At 42.9% G+C, this 16,696-nt stretch overlaps 1 protein-coding gene across 1 annotated transcript in view; it reads right to left on the bottom strand.

The window, feature by feature from the left end:
* The window catches only part of Fto (FTO alpha-ketoglutarate dependent dioxygenase), a 362,312-nt gene that overhangs the window by 246,379 nt on the left and 99,237 nt on the right, over positions 1-16,696 (bottom strand). The window contains exon 3 of the mRNA XM_036187370.1: positions 12,437-13,055. Coding sequence (XP_036043263.1) covers positions 12,437-13,055 — 619 coding nt within the window. The remainder of the gene's footprint in view (positions 1-12,436; positions 13,056-16,696) is intronic.

The following is a 16,696-nucleotide window of genomic DNA, read 5'->3' as shown; positions in this document are numbered from 1 at the left end:
TTGATACAAATTTAAAGTTAATTTTGTTAAACTATATATTTCTACTCTTGTTTAGGGTATTATGTTTATACAGCTCATTTAAAAATGTAATATATAATTAAATACAGATTAAGTCATCTATAATAGTAAACTTATAGTCATGTTAGGTTTGTTTTCATGGTCATATAGAGATACATTTCAGATATATAGGCAATCTTCAAACACTTCAAAGACCTACATATAGCATTTAAAATATTTTAAGGACTTAAACTTTTCTTGACAGTGAGACACGTCTGCTTCCAAGCATCAGTTACTTCAAAGAGGATGATGGGCATCAAAGACAGTCCATATGGAGCTTGTTTTCTTTATGGTAAAGGCTAGCCATGTGGGCAGAGAAAGTGCCCTTGCCTCAACTTCTGACAGTTACTGTCCAAACTGAACCAGCAGGATGCAATAAATGAAACTGCTGAACTTTGCCAAGACAAGGTAGGACAAAGCTTTACAATTTCCTGTTTCACAGGAAAGTCTGTTACATATGCTAGGCCTGCAGGGCAGAGTTTGATGCCCCAATGTTGTAGAGGAACTTTGGGTGACTGTCGAGGCCCTGCCATTAGGTAACATTTCACCCTCCTGGAGTCCTTGATGGAACTGAAGACTAAACAGTTATAATTAGTTTTCCTTAGTTATAATAGAAAGTAAGTTAGATACAAAACTTTAGACTCACCAAGAGAAGACAGATAATTTTTCTGCTAATTTTGCCAAATGCAAATGGATTAGATATTGTTATTGTAATTCTTACTTAATAATTGTTTTGTTGTATGTAATCTTACTTTGTTAAAGTTAAAGCTTTCCTTTTTAATTAGACAAAAAAAAGGGAAAATTATGTGGAATAATCCTCTTATACACTGTAAAGATTTGTCAGTCAAATTGGTTTAATAAAACACTGATAAGCTAGTAGTCAGGCAGGAAGTATAGGCAGAGCGATCAAACTAAGAATTCTGGGAAGAGGAAGGACAGAGTCAGGAGTCACCAGCCAGATGCAGAGGAAGCAAGATGAGAATGCTCTACTGGGAAAAGGTACCAAGCCATGTGGCTAAACATAGATAAGAATTTTGAGTTAATTTAAGTGTAAGAGCTAGTTAGTAATAAGCCTGAACTACTGGCCAAGCATTTATAATTAATACAAGCCTCTGTGTTGCAATTTGAGAAGCAGTTGTCAGGTATTTGGGAGTTGATGGTGGGACAGAAACTTCCGCCTACATCTATCTGTGTAATTACTTTGACAATTACCTTGAACTCAATCTAGAAATCCCTTCTAATTCAAATCAAGGCTGATTTGGAGAGGCCTTGGGTATGCTAGGCAAGTGTTCCACCACACGACCTCCAGCCCAATGCTATAGGTTATAAGGCAGAAAAAACGACAAGTAAAAGATGGCAGTGGAGGAGGGGACTAGTGACATCTAGTCCAGAGCTATGACACTGCAGGGTCTGGGGTATGACAGAAGAGAAAACCAAACGTGAGGGCTGGGAAGGACCCCCCACTCCCTGTGGCTGGGTAAGCGCATACTCTGGGCTGAAAGTGTCACATGAACAACATGTACTGCTAGGAGTTGGAGCTATAAAGGTGGGTAAAGTTCTGGACATGGGGTATTTTGTGTAGCATCAAAGGAACCTTCCATGGAAGCAATGACAGGACACTGATGGCTTCCTCAAAAGTTGGCTCTGCTTTTCAAAATGAGCCCCAAGGTCAAGTCTCTGTGTGTAGACTTGGTGTTTATTTTCTACACAGCATCTCAAAGGAATGAATGGCAAATGGGCAAGCAGCTCATACTGCAGAGCCTTCAGGCACCATCACAGAAGGACCATACCCTAAAAGAAGGGAACACCCCCAAGCCACAAATTTACAACTTCAAATAGCCTTCAGTGACTCCTTTCTCAGCTACTGAGCAAAGAATGAATGGGCTGAAGAAATGAAGGATCCGGAAAGTCTGAACAGAGAAAAAAACCTAATCAATCCCAGGTCACAATAGGTAAGAAGTTCTCCTTTACTTTAAACAAATAATTCAGTTCAAATGAAGTCCCTTGGCAGAGATAAATTGTAAAATTAATTATAAGTTTTCTGGGATTTCAGGCAAAATATTGAAATTCTTTACAGAAAAACCTGAAACCCTTCAACATGATGCCTAGTTCTGTCAGCTTTTAGAGTAAGCATTTGGGAAGAAAAAGTTTAAGATAAAAATATTCATATATGGGGCTGGAGAGATGGCTCAGTGGTTAAGAGCACCGACTGCTCTACCAGAGGTCCTGAGTTCAATTCCCAGCAACCACATGGTGGCTCACAACCACTTGTAATGAGATCTGGTGCCCTCTTCTGGCCTGCAAGGACACATGCAGGCAGAATACTGAATACATAATTAATAAATAAATAAATAAATAAATAAATAAATAAATAAATAAATAAATCTTAATAGATATTCACATACATAGGAAAACTTCATTAGATTACATTTCATGGACTTGAGGGGAGGGTGGGAAAAGTAGAGAAAAACTGCTTTGGGGTCCCTTGGCTAAGGCTTCAAAATTACATTACTTGAATAAAATAGGAAACAAGAAAAGGAAGGCAGCACCCCCACGTACAGTCTCCAAACCCACGCCTGTTAACTGTGGAGGCTGCAAAGCCCTGGACAACCTCAGCTGGCACACAGAAGACTGAGACACTTCCAAGAAACTTTTGTTGTAACTCAGAAGATAAGAACCAGACTGGCTGGAGAAACCAAAGGCATTATTTGTCCACCAAATACACAGACAAAGATGTATCTAGGTTCAAAGACACTCAAAGGACATCCACAAAGGCCAGGGGCAGTTATAGAAACCATGAGCTCCAGAACAGACAGGAAGGGAAGGACCAATCACAGCATTGGTGCCACAGCACTCCTGGCCTGAGTAGTGCTTTTTACATGAAGCAGGTAAGGAAACATGAGCAAACTACTACCAAAGAGAGGTCAGGGCACAGACCTTACCTTTAAGGAGCCGATTCATTTCCAAACGTGCAGAGAACTCATGTAGACTTATCAAGTCAGGAAGTGCATACTAGACAGAAGGGGCATTGCTGGGATGCATGTGGGTGCTAGACGGATGGGTACATTTTGACTTAGGAACAATTCATCAAGCTGAGTGTGTATTCTCTAGTGCATTTGGAGAACACATTGCACCAGGGCTAGAAAACAAGTGAGGGGTGGAGTGAGAGTGAGGGTCGGGAGAATCAAACGAGACGAAACTTATGACATGTATTGCCAATCTTTTTTCTAACTTGGTAAGCTGGAAGTTAAGAAAGTCTCACAGAGCGGATGTAAATTACTCAAAACTATTGAAAGTAAGCGGACAGAAACCTACAACCTTCATGGAGTCTAGAAAAGAGAAAACCGGAGAGAAGGAAATAAATGATTAATAAAGTTATTTCAAGAAAATGTTCAAAATTAAAGAACATATGCTTCTGGGTTGCAAGGCCTATAAAATAGAAATATGACAGATGAAAAAAATACCACTGTGGTACCAGTAAAAAGGTGAAATAAGTGAATAAAAAGGCCAAAACTATCAATATGAATAGAAAATATGAGATACTGATGTTGCATCCTAAAATACTAAGGAAAAATTATTTCCTATCATGATTTCCATACCCAAAGTAAATACACAATTCAAGGCAGAATGAAAATAATTTTAAGACCTTCAAAGTCAAAAATTTACAATCTGGGTGAGGGAGAAGCTTGCTTGTCGTGAAGACTGACAAGCTGAGTTCAGTCCTCAGGATCCACATGGTGAAAGGAGAGAACTCACTTCTGCAAGATCTTCTCTGACCTCCACACACACACCATGCCGCATGCACACACAAGAGAGAGAGACAGAGAGAGAAATGTAATATTTAAAAATGCAATTACTTCCTAAGAACCTTTTCTCTAGTGTATTTGGAGAACACATTCCACCAGGGCTAGAAAACAAGTGAGGGGTGGGAGAGTGAGGGGTCGGGAGAATCAAACGAGACAAAATAACCCTCTGCACCATGCTGCAGAAGTTACTGGGGACAGCTGCCACCAGGTACAGAAGGTGGCCAATCACAACCAGAGCAGATAGATGATTCGGGACGACGTCACTGTAATATGAAATTGACAAAGAGCTGATGATCAGCATGTGCTGAAGAGAGAGTCAGACAGCTGGGAGACAGTGGGTGTGGGATTTAACTGGGTCTTAAGTACATAGAAAACTATGCAAACAGAAAAGGCAGGATTCACATTAACACAGGAGATGCTGAGAAGCTAAAAAGGTAAGTTGAGCACAGATTATTAGATGTGTTGAACGGCATTTTCATGGACATGATTGATTACCGTGAAAGCTGAGTACCAGTGTAACCAAAATTATAGCACATCTCAAACAGGAGGAGAAAGGGGAACTCAGGAGCCTGTATGTGTAGGCAGAGGAGAAGAGAGAACAAAGTAAATCCTCACCTTCCAAATCAGGAAACCAACCAGTAACACAAAAAGAGCATGCTAAGGCATCCCAAAACATGCCTGAGAGAGTAGAAGTGACCCACTGGGGAATGAGCAGAGGGAGGCAAGGTGTGGATAACTATAGTTTTCTTTTAACAACTTTCTTATAGAAATCTTTGAGTTTTGTAAGTTATATGACTGCAATAATTTAGTAAACACTGAAAATATCTATCAGATGCTACATTCTCGAAGTCCTAAAGCACGTTCTGTTCTTAGTAGCATTTTATGAATGAAAACAAAAAAATGGAGCCACAAAGAATTCAGGTAACTTGCCTAAGGTCCCACAACTAATTAGTATAAACTGTCAATCAATAGTACAGGATTAAAGTGTCCAATTAGTATCACAGACAGTGAAATCTTTCCACTCCAACTTGTTCACCTTGCCTTTCCTAACTGCATCAAGACAGCATTAAAAAGTGAATCCAACTCTGGAGTAAATAATTTTAGATCACATACTGGATGAGGTCTTGATAGCTGGGATACATAAAGAACTCTGATTGGTGCTGTTTTGGGAGGTTGCGGAACTCTCAGGAGGTAGAGCCTCCCTGAAGGAAGTATATCACTCCAGGGTGGGCTTCACTTCCTGTCCTGGCTCTGCTTCCTGATCTGCTCAGGCTCTTGCTACCACACCTTTCTTTCCACGACAGCTACACCCTGTGAGCCAAGGTAGTCCTTCACAGCGAGGAGAAAACTAAGGCAATCTGATAAAACTCCAATGAGAAATGAGCTGACTGTATAGATGCTTCCCTAAAGACGCCTGAAGGGAGAACGGCACGGAAACAATGCCCCATAGCCCCTGCTCACCAGGGCAGTGCACATAAACCAGTACACTCCTCCCTGCTAGAAATGGCTTCTGTCAAACCACAGCAAGTCTGGAGAGCAAAGTGACTGGTGGTGCAGTTGTAGTACAAAACAGAATGGAGTTCCTCAAAACACCAACACAGAATTATCAGTTGATTCAACAGTTCCACTTCTGTGTACACACCATACATGGAAGAGTAAAAGCACAAACTTAGAAATATTCAGTGCATTATTCACAAAACAAAGATGGAAACAACCTACATAATTATCAGTAAGGGGGTGACGAAGCAGAATGTGAGCATTCCAGTTTGCTTTCTGTTGTTGGGACACAGATCATGACCAAAAGCAACTGGGGGGGCAGGGATTTCTCTTGGCTTAACACTTCCGGGTCACAGTCCACCACCGAGGAAGTGGGGGCGGGAACTCAAGCAGGAACTGAAGCAGAGATGATGGAGAAATGTTGCTTGCTGACTGACTCTCTCTGATTAAGCTTAGCTAGCTTTCCTATACAACACAGGACCACCTGTCTAGGGATGGGGTGGGCCCTCCTCCATCATAGCAATCAAGGAAATTCCCCACAGTCATGCCCACAGGCCAATATGATTTGATCTAAGCAGGTCCTCAACTGAGGGTCCCCTTCCAGGCAACCATAGGCTGTGTAAAGGTGATAATAGAAACTAACCAGGGGGCTGGGCACAATGGCACACACCTTTAATCCTAGCACTCTAGGCAGAAGCAGGAAGATTTCTATAAGTCTGTGGCTAGCCTGGTCTACATGTGAAGTTCCAGGCCAGCTAAGGGTATATAGCAAGACCCTGTCTCAAAACAACAACAAAAACAAGAACCAAAATTAACCAGAACAGTGATATATACCATATGTATATATGTGGCAAACACACACACACACACACACACACACACACACACACACACACACACACACAATGAAGTAGCATAGTACTCGGGCATAATGAAGAATGGAATTCTAAAACATACTCTAACAGTCATTAGGTATGTTCAATAAAGTAAGTAGACACAAAAGAACAAATATATCCTTGATTTTACTTACACAAGATACCTAGAGTAGTTAAATCTGTTAGATTTTGGAGTGCAGAGTAAGCAGACAAAAGGCAGGGAAGAGACCAGAGTCTGACCTCCACAGATGAGACTTTGGTCATTAGCATACACAGCAAGAGGCAGCCTCTATCTCCCAAGAGAATGGAAGGGTCTGAAAGGGGGAAAATTTAGCTGGGACTTTCTATAGAGGTGGATGAGGGGGCTTGAGAATGAGGAATTGATGCAGCTGTAGGGGCCTATGTGCAGGTCTATGGTCTCTCAAACCTCAGGTCTGTGGTCTCTCCAAGCTCAGCAAACATTCCTCTTTGTGGCTGACTGACTGACACAGGTGAACAGGCCAGCTGTAACCTCATAGGAATGTTGTTTTTACAACTGAGGCACTCTATCAAAATCCATAAAGACAGTAGAGCAGTAGTTACAAGGGGGTGAGGGAAGAGAGACTAGGGGGTTAGTATGGAATGATAAAAATATTCTGGAGATGGACAGTGGTGACCCACAAAAACATGAATGAGTTTAATGCCATTGACTGAATGGTATGCTTGAAATAATTATGTAACACTTCAACATGCATACAACTATACCATAATAAAAAAGATAGCAAAATGAGACTAAACTACTGATACACAAAATATATGAATAAACCTCAAAATAATTATGCTAAGTGAATGAAGTCAGACCAAAAAAAAAAATAGAAAAACATATCCCTAATTTCACTTGTGTACACTTTGGAGAATTGACAACTAGTGACAGAAAGCAGACCTGTGGACACCCAAAGACAGCAACAAGGACTCACCAAGGACACAAGGACACTCCTGGGGTCATGGTACGCTAGCTACCTTGACTGTAGTGATGGCGTCACAAGGGTATAGAGCATAACAACACATGGAGACTACTGCATGGCATTCAACCTAACTAAAGCTTCTAGGCGGAGACCTCTCCACCCTTGCTGCCTTGGCCTTCTCTTGACCAGGGACCCCACTGCTGGTCTTCTCCACCACAGGCACCAATGACCTGCCTTTCTCATTTGGGTACTATCCTAACACCGTCACCAACTCTGCCTGTTTTAATACAGCCCATCGTCTGGGTTACTATGGCAACTCCTTTCAGCTCTCCTGTTCTCAGCATTGCTTCCCTTCTACTCCAGTCTCACTCAAGGTTCAAGCCTGGCTCTTTGTCTGGTAACAGCAAAGGTCTACCCTTTGCCCTCCACATCCTCAACAGAGGCAGGGATCTGTCTTGCTCACTGCTGCATGCTGAACTACTAGATGACTGCTTGGCAAACAGGAGCTGTATACTGACTACTGGGTGAACACTTGATTGTAGCTGGAGTTTTCTCCAGTCCTGCTGGGGTCCCCAGCTACTCAGACCCAAATAAACACACAGAGGCTTATATTCATTAAAACTGTATGGCCTAATGGCTCAGGCTTCTTGTTAGCTAGATCTTACATCTTAAATTAGCCCACTTCAATAAATCTATGCCTTGCCACATGGCTAGTGGCTTACCAGTATCTTTACATCTTGCTTCCTCTGTGTTTGGCTGGCAACTCCTGACTCGGCCTTCCTGTTCCCAGAATTCTCCTTTTTCTTTGTCCCGCCTATACTTCCTGCCTGGCTACTGGCCAATCAACACTTTATTTATTAACCAATCAGAGCAACACAATCACAGCATACAGAGAGATATCCACAGCAGTTGATAATTTCCTAGTCTTTCCCCAAATCAAAGCCCCAAGTAGGAGCCCTGAAGTCCTAAGGGAAGTTCCTGCAGAACCATTACTTTCCAGACTGTCACACATTTGGACAAAAATACATGGATTAGCCCTTGGCCTTTATGGAGAGATCCAGAAACTAATGAGGAGAAACCATTAACCTGGGCACTAGTCAAAAATTTATGGATCAATTTTCCTATAACGACAATATGACAGGGAATTGCACTTTCCAGACCAAAAAGAAAGAAAGAAAAGAACCAAAAGTGGTAATAAGGGGATGAGCAGATGGCACAGTGGGTAAGAATGCTTGCTCTACAAACATTAGGACCTGAGTTCAAACCCCTAGTGACCATGTAACTGTGTAACCCCAGCATTGGGGGCGATGAGACTCCAGCTCGCTGACAGACCTTGTCTCACGGAGGCAGGAGGGAAAGTGATAGAGGAAAATGTCCAGTCCTGCTCTACTCTCCATATGCACATGCACAGGCAGTACATCTGTATACTCCTGTGCATGCACCACACACACATGTACCCACACACATGCATGCACACAGGCTTGCATGCATAAAATGGTAATCAAAAGTTAAATCTGAGTGGCATCTTCAAAAGTGTTCCAATCATAGAACAAGGTGTTGGACAATATTAACTATGAGTTTTAATGCCTTCCCTGCTAAAATTCATTTTTTTATAAGTAGGAGTAACGAGCAATTGCCACCAAGCCTGGAATATACGAAAATCAAATACTCTGCCTATTTACATACGGTTCCCTGAAGCCATTCCTGATTAAAAATGGTACCATTTCAATCTTCCTTCTAGAGATATCTATTAGCTAGAAATGCATGTGAAGTCCAATAAATTTAGAATATAATTACACATATCCTATACAAATTACTTCTCAATGGCTTCTACTCATGAAAATAGACCACAGAGCAATGATCAGCTCATTATAAATCTACAGAAGGGTCCCTGGGAAACAGAGTGAGAGCCAGTCCACAAAGACCTTAAGCTGCAGCTCATTTAAGTTCAGCAGAAAATAATCATCTCTGATCTGAGCTCCCAATGCACCTTGGGAGACACTGCATGGGTAAGCCACACTCTCTGACTGGCGCCCTCACTACATAACTGCAGCCCTGTGGAGCCACTTCCTGCCTCCACTTAGAGGCTAGAACCAGGGGATTCCCAGAGTCTCATCCAGATTCCAAGTGGCATTACTCCACAATTACAATCTCAACAACACAGCTAACTGCAGCCTTTCAAGACAAGGAGAGATGGGACATGTCCTGGGGGCCCCATGTGTCCAGACTCTTTAGCAATGTCCCACATCTTTAGCACTGAACACTTTAAAGGCCACGGAAAAATAGTCCGGCCTTCAAAGTTTCTACACACTATAGCCTCTCTAGCCCTATTGAACCCTAAGCAGGACTTGAACCCAAAGGCTCTCTTAAAGTCCACCCTTACCACAGTTCTAGCAGAGATGTAAAGAGACCAGAGCTACACACATCATTTGTCACTGTGGCACATTTCAAGGCACTTGGGCTGCATACCACCTGACTCTAAACTGCACGGACACAGAGAAGGTAGAGAAGGCTCCACTTCACAGACTATACTCATCCACCCACTCCAGTCCCCAGGGTGTGTATGCTGGAACGTATAAGCATGGAGAAGAAGAAGAGAAAAGAGAAGGCATCAGTACCAGAAAGGAAGGCCAGCAGAATACTCCCTTAACTACTCTAGAAACTGGACACTCCAACATTTTAAAAGCCCGCATCCCTGAAGCAGCCAACTGCTCAGATAGGAAATGCACGCCCGAAGTCACACAGCTTAGGAATCCACCCTGTGAGGCCAAAGGTCTCAAGCCCTGCTCCTACCAGCTGCCAACAAGTGCTCAGCTTCTTTATCTGTTAAATACGAACAGTGTAAGGATGGCTGTGCATCCCTTAACAATGGAGATGCATTCTGAGAATCAGATCCTTGGCATTTTTAGCCCTGTAGTAAAGACACGGAGTGAAAACTGCCAAGCACAGATAGTGCAGGCAGTCACTTCATTCGGCCTCTTGATGTGCTCAAGAGACAGGGTAATACGAGGCCCATGAAGCAACTGCCCACTTGGCACAGCATAGTTCTGCAGTAACTTTCTTTTTAATAAATAGAAGGAATATACACTAGAACGGAAAAAGAAAAACATAACCTAGTAAACATGTGACCCATGCAGTCGTTTATGATCATTACCCAGTGATGTGGACAGAACTGGATATGCTAGTCCTGCAAGGCAGACGGGACCATAGGCTTGCTCACATGTATTAGTTAGTAACTCACTGTGCTGTGACATTACAAAGTCACCAGATAATAGAAAATTTTCAGATCCATTACAAGATATAAAGCTAACATCATATATGTGGGTGGCCATTGATCAAAACAGCCTTCCATGGAGCATTACAGACCTTCGCTTCTACTTTATTCACTGGGTATTGTGAACTCGATGAAACATGAGAAGTAGTACTTCAAGTGTCTGGGCACAGCAGGTGCTCAGGGAAGAAAGCAAGCGCTGTCACTATTATTTGATAGAGTCTGGCCATCTTGGAGATTAGGAAAACAAAGGAATCGTACTGCACTTACACTCTGGAATCCTGCAAGCCTCTCTCCCAGCTAGTAACTGCATGTAGAACTATTTCTTTAAAAGTTTTTATTGCATGCATGTGCACCTCAGCCTGTATATGAGGTCAGAAGGCAATTTGCAGGAGTCCGTTCTCTCCTTTTCACCATGTGGGTCCCAGGGACTGAACTCTGGCTTAGCAACAAGCGCCTTTTCCACGGCAGCCATTCCACTAGCCCAATAATTCTATGTATATACAGTTTGCATTTTTACTCCTTACCGGTCTTAACTACTCGCAATCACAGATGCTTCCTAGATGCTACTTGTAACAATTTTAAATTCCCTTCTTGATCACCCATGAAAGGGAGGTGCAGTGGAACATTTAACTGCAGTCTGGGAAGAGGGCAGCAGGGCGGAGCACAGAGGCAGCTCTGTGGGCCCCAGTGCTATCACGTGCATGCGGTGCATGCAGTGTGTGCTGTGGCAGGCTCCATTGTTCCCTGTGGAGCTCTCAAATCCCCAGCAGGACATAGTCAGGACCTTGGCTCTTCCCTCTGGGACAGCACTGAATTACTTGCAGGGATTTTTAGGTTGCCACCACTGTTCCGGATGCCAAGGAAACTGGTGAAATTTCTAACCACTCAACCTGTTCCTCGTTTTAGACTGAAAGCCCAAGGTCAATTTAGAAAAGGTATTAGTTATCCTGAGGAAATTTTTGAGATTGGAAAAATAAAGAAATTTGAGAGTACCATGAGATGGACCTTTTCTGTCGTTGTTGTTGTTCTTAAATCACTTTTCCAAAATAGCCATTTAAGCAAACAAAAAACAAGTAACAACAACAAAAGTCAATAAAGAAACTGCAACTGTCAGAAAACTGGCCTTAAAAGTTCCAGTTCATTCTCGCAAATGACTTAGTACTCTAGTTTTACAAGGGAATTCTTGCATTCCTTTGTCTAATAATCAGGTAATAAAAGAGTCAGTGGTCCTGCAGTGCTCCACACACTCAGGACCTTTCCGTAGTCCTGTTCTGAGACATTCCTGGGGACCCTAGATAAATAGAAACAGAGCAGCAGGAGAAGATGGGGAGGTCACCAAGTTGGCAATCAACCTATAGCTCTCTGCCCCAAGGCATTGGAACCTTCGGAAAGGCAGGAAACCAGAATGTCTGCCTCCAGAAACCACTTACCTGCTTCTGCCAAGGAGGGTCTTATAAAAAATGATAGGAAGCCAAGAGCAGGTCCACACCTGACAGATCCCGACCAGCGAGATAGTGATGTCAGGCATAATAAAGCGCTTTGGCAAGGCAAGAATGTACGCCTGTGCGAAGCGGGGAGACTTGACAGGTTCCTGTTTGCCTGGCTTTCTCGGCAAGCTGACAGTGGTGGCTGAACGGCCTGCTCTGAGCATTAAAGAGCAGCGACTGGCTGTATGGATCCGACTGCCGCTCTCCTGGGCGGTGGCAAGACAAGATGACAGTAGTGCTTACATGCAGAAATATTCTGCACACAGTGGAACAATGAGCCAGTGAGCATTCAGATGGGGAAAAGGGATGCTCTGCAGACACACTGCTGAGACAGGGTGGGAAGGAAAGGACACCCACCACACAAACAACTGTGTGTGTATGGATGGATGTACGTATGTACGCACGTATATCTTCAGAGCCTGGGTGACACTCCGGTCACACTGCCATCGGGCATGCTTCCCCCACCCCCCCCCCCTGCCCCCCGAGCAGACTGTACCTTCACAGCTATAGCTGTACACTGCCACAGCGGACCTGTCCACCAGGTTCTCATCATGATGCCAGCTCACCGCCATTTTCCCCATGCCGAAATAAGGCTCCTCTTTCAGATAGGGCATTTTCTGCGGATCCATGAAGTTTAGCAAAGTCACGTTGTAGGCTGCTCTGCTCTTAATGTCCACTTCATCATCACAGGATGACCCCATGCCAACCCTGGGGAACTCTGCCATGCACAATGGCACAGCATCTTCATCAGCCTTCTCTTTGACAGCCAGTTCTTCCAAGGCCTGGACGGTCTCACCCTGCAGGTAGTCATTCAGCTTGAGGAAGGTCTGACATGCAGCAGCGATCTCGGCCTCTGTATAGTTGATGGTGCAGCCTGGCACTGGCCAGGGCACGGTGAAGAGTCTGGTGTTCAGGTACTTGTAGGTGCAGCCCGGGTCCCCGATGAGGATGCGAGACATTGGGGTGAGCACATCTTTGCCTTGGATCCTAACCAGGTCCCGGAACAAGCAGCCATGCTTATGCAGTGTGAGGAAGGCCTCAGGGACCTCTTTATGCAGCTCCTCAGATATACTACCAGCTTCCCGGAGGACCAGTTTAGGGTATTTCAGCTGCCACTAAAACAAAACCAAAGAGAGAAATGGTTATGGATGGCTATCATCTTATTATTTCCAAAAATCTGTTTTCTTTCTAAGAGTCCAGGAAACTAAAAAGCCTCATGGCTTTTCCAAGTAGTGTTCATATCTTGCCAGTCTAAAGGAAAAACTTCCACAAAACCAATGACAGGAGACTCTCTGAAGAGCACTGGCAGGTTGGAACTCGAACTACTAATAACCTTCAACATGAACGAAAAATGAGAATAATTTGGCCTTTGAATTCCCAGGCTTCCTGTGCCCACACTGCCCCACTTTCAATCTCTCTTGCATCCTTTGGCTTTGCAGAAAACATGATTTTATTCATAAACTGATTATTGTCCACTGTCAAGTGTTTACACCACGCCAGGTGTTGAACTCACCCAGACTGGCTCACTTCTAAGGCCTTTACACACATTATCAGCTCCAGTTTACAGATACACACTGAAGCGGCCAGGCACTGTGAAAGCTTGCCCCAAGTCACACTGGTAAATGTCAGCCCAGGATGTAAGCCTCTGGGCTGCTGCAATGTCTGTCTGGCTCTGTGTGTGTGTGTGTGTGTGTGTGTGTGTGTGTGCGCGCACGCATGAGCACTTGTGATCTTAACTATCTGACTGAACCCCTTCCAATTATTGGCAAACTACTTTTTGTTCAACACACTCACCTAAAGAAAACTCACCTCTCTGGAAGTGAATACACTAAGCTCTATGAACACACAAGCCACAACAATTTGATTTATGACTATAATGCTAGTGCCCAGAATAGTCTACAAAAGGCAATTTTACTGGAGCCAAGGGAATGGGGTATTCAGACAAATCTCACCCACTAATGTGCAAACACACACTGACACTGCTCACACAAACACACACTGTACTGGCTTTCCTCAATACCACTCTGGCTCCTCAGCACAGGACTTACACTTGCCCCTGCAAAGTTTAAACTGACTTGCTCCCTCAGCTTTAGGCAGAGTCCTCAAGGAAAAGCCTATGGAGAGGCTAGCCTCAGACCACTGTGCTGTTCAGGCCTTCATGCATGAGGAGGTAACATGCTCATTCCTGTGGGTGTGTGCATGTATGTGTACATGCAAATCTATGCGCACCTGTGTGCATGTGTGTGCATAAGCCAGAGATCAAAGTCAGGTCTTCCTTACTCACTCACTGACAGGGCCTCTTACTGATGAGCGAGGCTAGCTGGCCAGTGTGCTCCAGGGATGGGCCTGTCTCCACCTCCCCAGCATTAGAATGACAGATGTACACCATGGCTGCTATCTTTCTACATAGCTACTAGGGATCCAAACTCACGGCCTCCGCAACAGGCTATTTGTTACTACAGCATAATCTACCCATTCTGGCTCATTTACAGCACGGGAGGGGGCAATCCTGCAAGATTCTACAGGCAGTATACAGAAGAAAAACCAACTCATCAAGCCTGGATGTGAGAAAAGGAATTGACCAGTAAGTAGAACCTGACACCCATGCACTTGCTATACGGTCAGGCACATAACAGGAAGGGCAGTATGCACGTGGCGCACTGCACGTGGCGCACTGCACGTGGCATACGTTGTCCACTGTCAGAGATCCACTCAGAACTCAGTTTCTCGGGAAGCTGGCAGTATATCTAAAGCTTCATTTATCCCAACTGCAAACTGGAGACAGCAATAGCTCACTTTTTATCTACACAGCCCAGGAAGACAGCAATATAATTTCATAAGCAGTGAACATTATGGAACCATATCTTGTCTCAAAACAAGGAGAGGAGAAAGGAGGGAAAGGAAGGAAGGAAAATAAAGTTCTACAACTATTATTATATTTATACAACTAACAACAGATCATTTACTTATACAAGATCTATTTTGTGGTATCCATATTAAAGATAGAATGTGTCAAAGACTTTCTTAAAGGATTAGTGGAGTTGAAGGTAAGTTTTTTAAATGTTTGTACAAAACGAAGCACACAATTAATAATCAAGCTCTAACTGAAAAGATATGTGTAACCTGTATGATAAAAATAGAATTAATAGGGGTTGGGGATTTAGCTCAGTGGTAGAGCACTTGCCTAGCAAGTGCAAGGCCCTGGGTTCAGTCCTCAGCTCTGGAAAAAAAAAAACATAGAATTAATAGTCTTATTAAGAGGCCAATATGAATTCGGATACATGTGTAAAATCTATGACATACACACACGTAGTAACAATTAAAGAAAAAGAGGGAATGAATGTAAAAGAGAGTGGAGGTACATCAGAGGGTTTGAAGGGAGAAAAGAGAAGGAGAAATGATGTAATATTATCTTGAAATTTTTTAATTGAAAAATAAAGCATAAAGAGCTAACAAGAGCTTACTATTTTTAAATTTTTTTTTGAAAAGACATAAGTACTAAAAACAAACTGAAGAAAAATGTAGTCAAAAGTTGAAAGTGCTACCCTCTGGGTATGTACTTTGTATATTTTAATTTTTATCCTTTGACCTTTACATGATTTTCTAAAGTAGATGTAAACTACTTTGAATTAGAAAAAAATCAAGGAAAAGATTATTTTAATCTATTTTGTTCATGGCAATTCTTACATTTGCCAGAAAACTATCCTTGATGATATGATAAAATGATTCAGAACTGTCAACCATCTTCACCAAAGCCACTGCTTTATTTAAATCCGATGTGTCTGTTACATCAAGGATTACTTTACTGTGGATGAGAACAATTAACAAAAGTGAATTAATTCTGCCACAGTCTCAAAGAAGATGAACAGGAGAAAATGCTTCTCTGACGTGTCCTCACTATTTAGACAGTGGTTAATCTAGTAGCTGATGCACAGAACAGCTATGGAACATTAGTTACGAGTTGTCTTTAGAGAGAACAGCAAGTAACTTTGGAGAGGAGTCGAACATTAAACAATCTGAGTTCACCCTGTCAGGCGAGCAAGTTCACTTTCCATTTGGACAAGTATATGAGGAACATCAGATAGCACACAGTAATCTGGAACAGCTGTTGGCAGACTCTCAAATATGTTAGTGTAATTTTTTTTATTAATACTGCTAAAGTTTTTCTAGGGAGTACACAGTCATGAAATTATATTATCGCTGGTTTGGTTACACACTATATTTCTTGAGATCAATGAACACTTCTAGAGCATAAAAGATGACGTTTAGTTTAATATTTGGAAAGGTATGGTGGCCATTATGTGCCAATATGCAGACCCTATCCCACAGCTCAGGAGATCTGCAGCACTAGCTCTCCAGAGGTGAGGCTTTGTCTTCCTTTAACACACTGCATACAAATTCTATTTTTTTCCCCTCCTACCAACGGATGGTCTGAAATAACTTCATCATTCGGAGAAGAAGGGCATGGTACTGAATGAGTAAGACATGCATTTATAGGAGGCGAACTCAAGAGAGGCCCACTAGAACTCCATCTTCAGTTGAGAGGACAGGATTTACTGCCTGTAAGGAGCCTGGGACATGCCTCCACCTGACAATGTTAGTGGCCAGGTCTAAAGAGAATCCATCTATAACCTACTGTCACATCCTTTGCTGATAACACTTCATGCTTGGCACTCTGGAGCATCCTGCACACTGTCCTTCATAATATTTCCTACATAGCTGTTATTGAAAATACTTGCAACTTGGCAACAGTCCC

This window comes from Onychomys torridus, chromosome 5 (genome assembly GCF_903995425.1).
Source record: "Onychomys torridus chromosome 5, mOncTor1.1, whole genome shotgun sequence".
Lineage (NCBI taxonomy): Eukaryota > Metazoa > Chordata > Mammalia > Rodentia > Cricetidae > Onychomys > Onychomys torridus.
The sequence above is the reverse complement of the archived record's forward strand: the minus strand, read 5'-3'. Positions and strand labels throughout refer to the sequence as shown.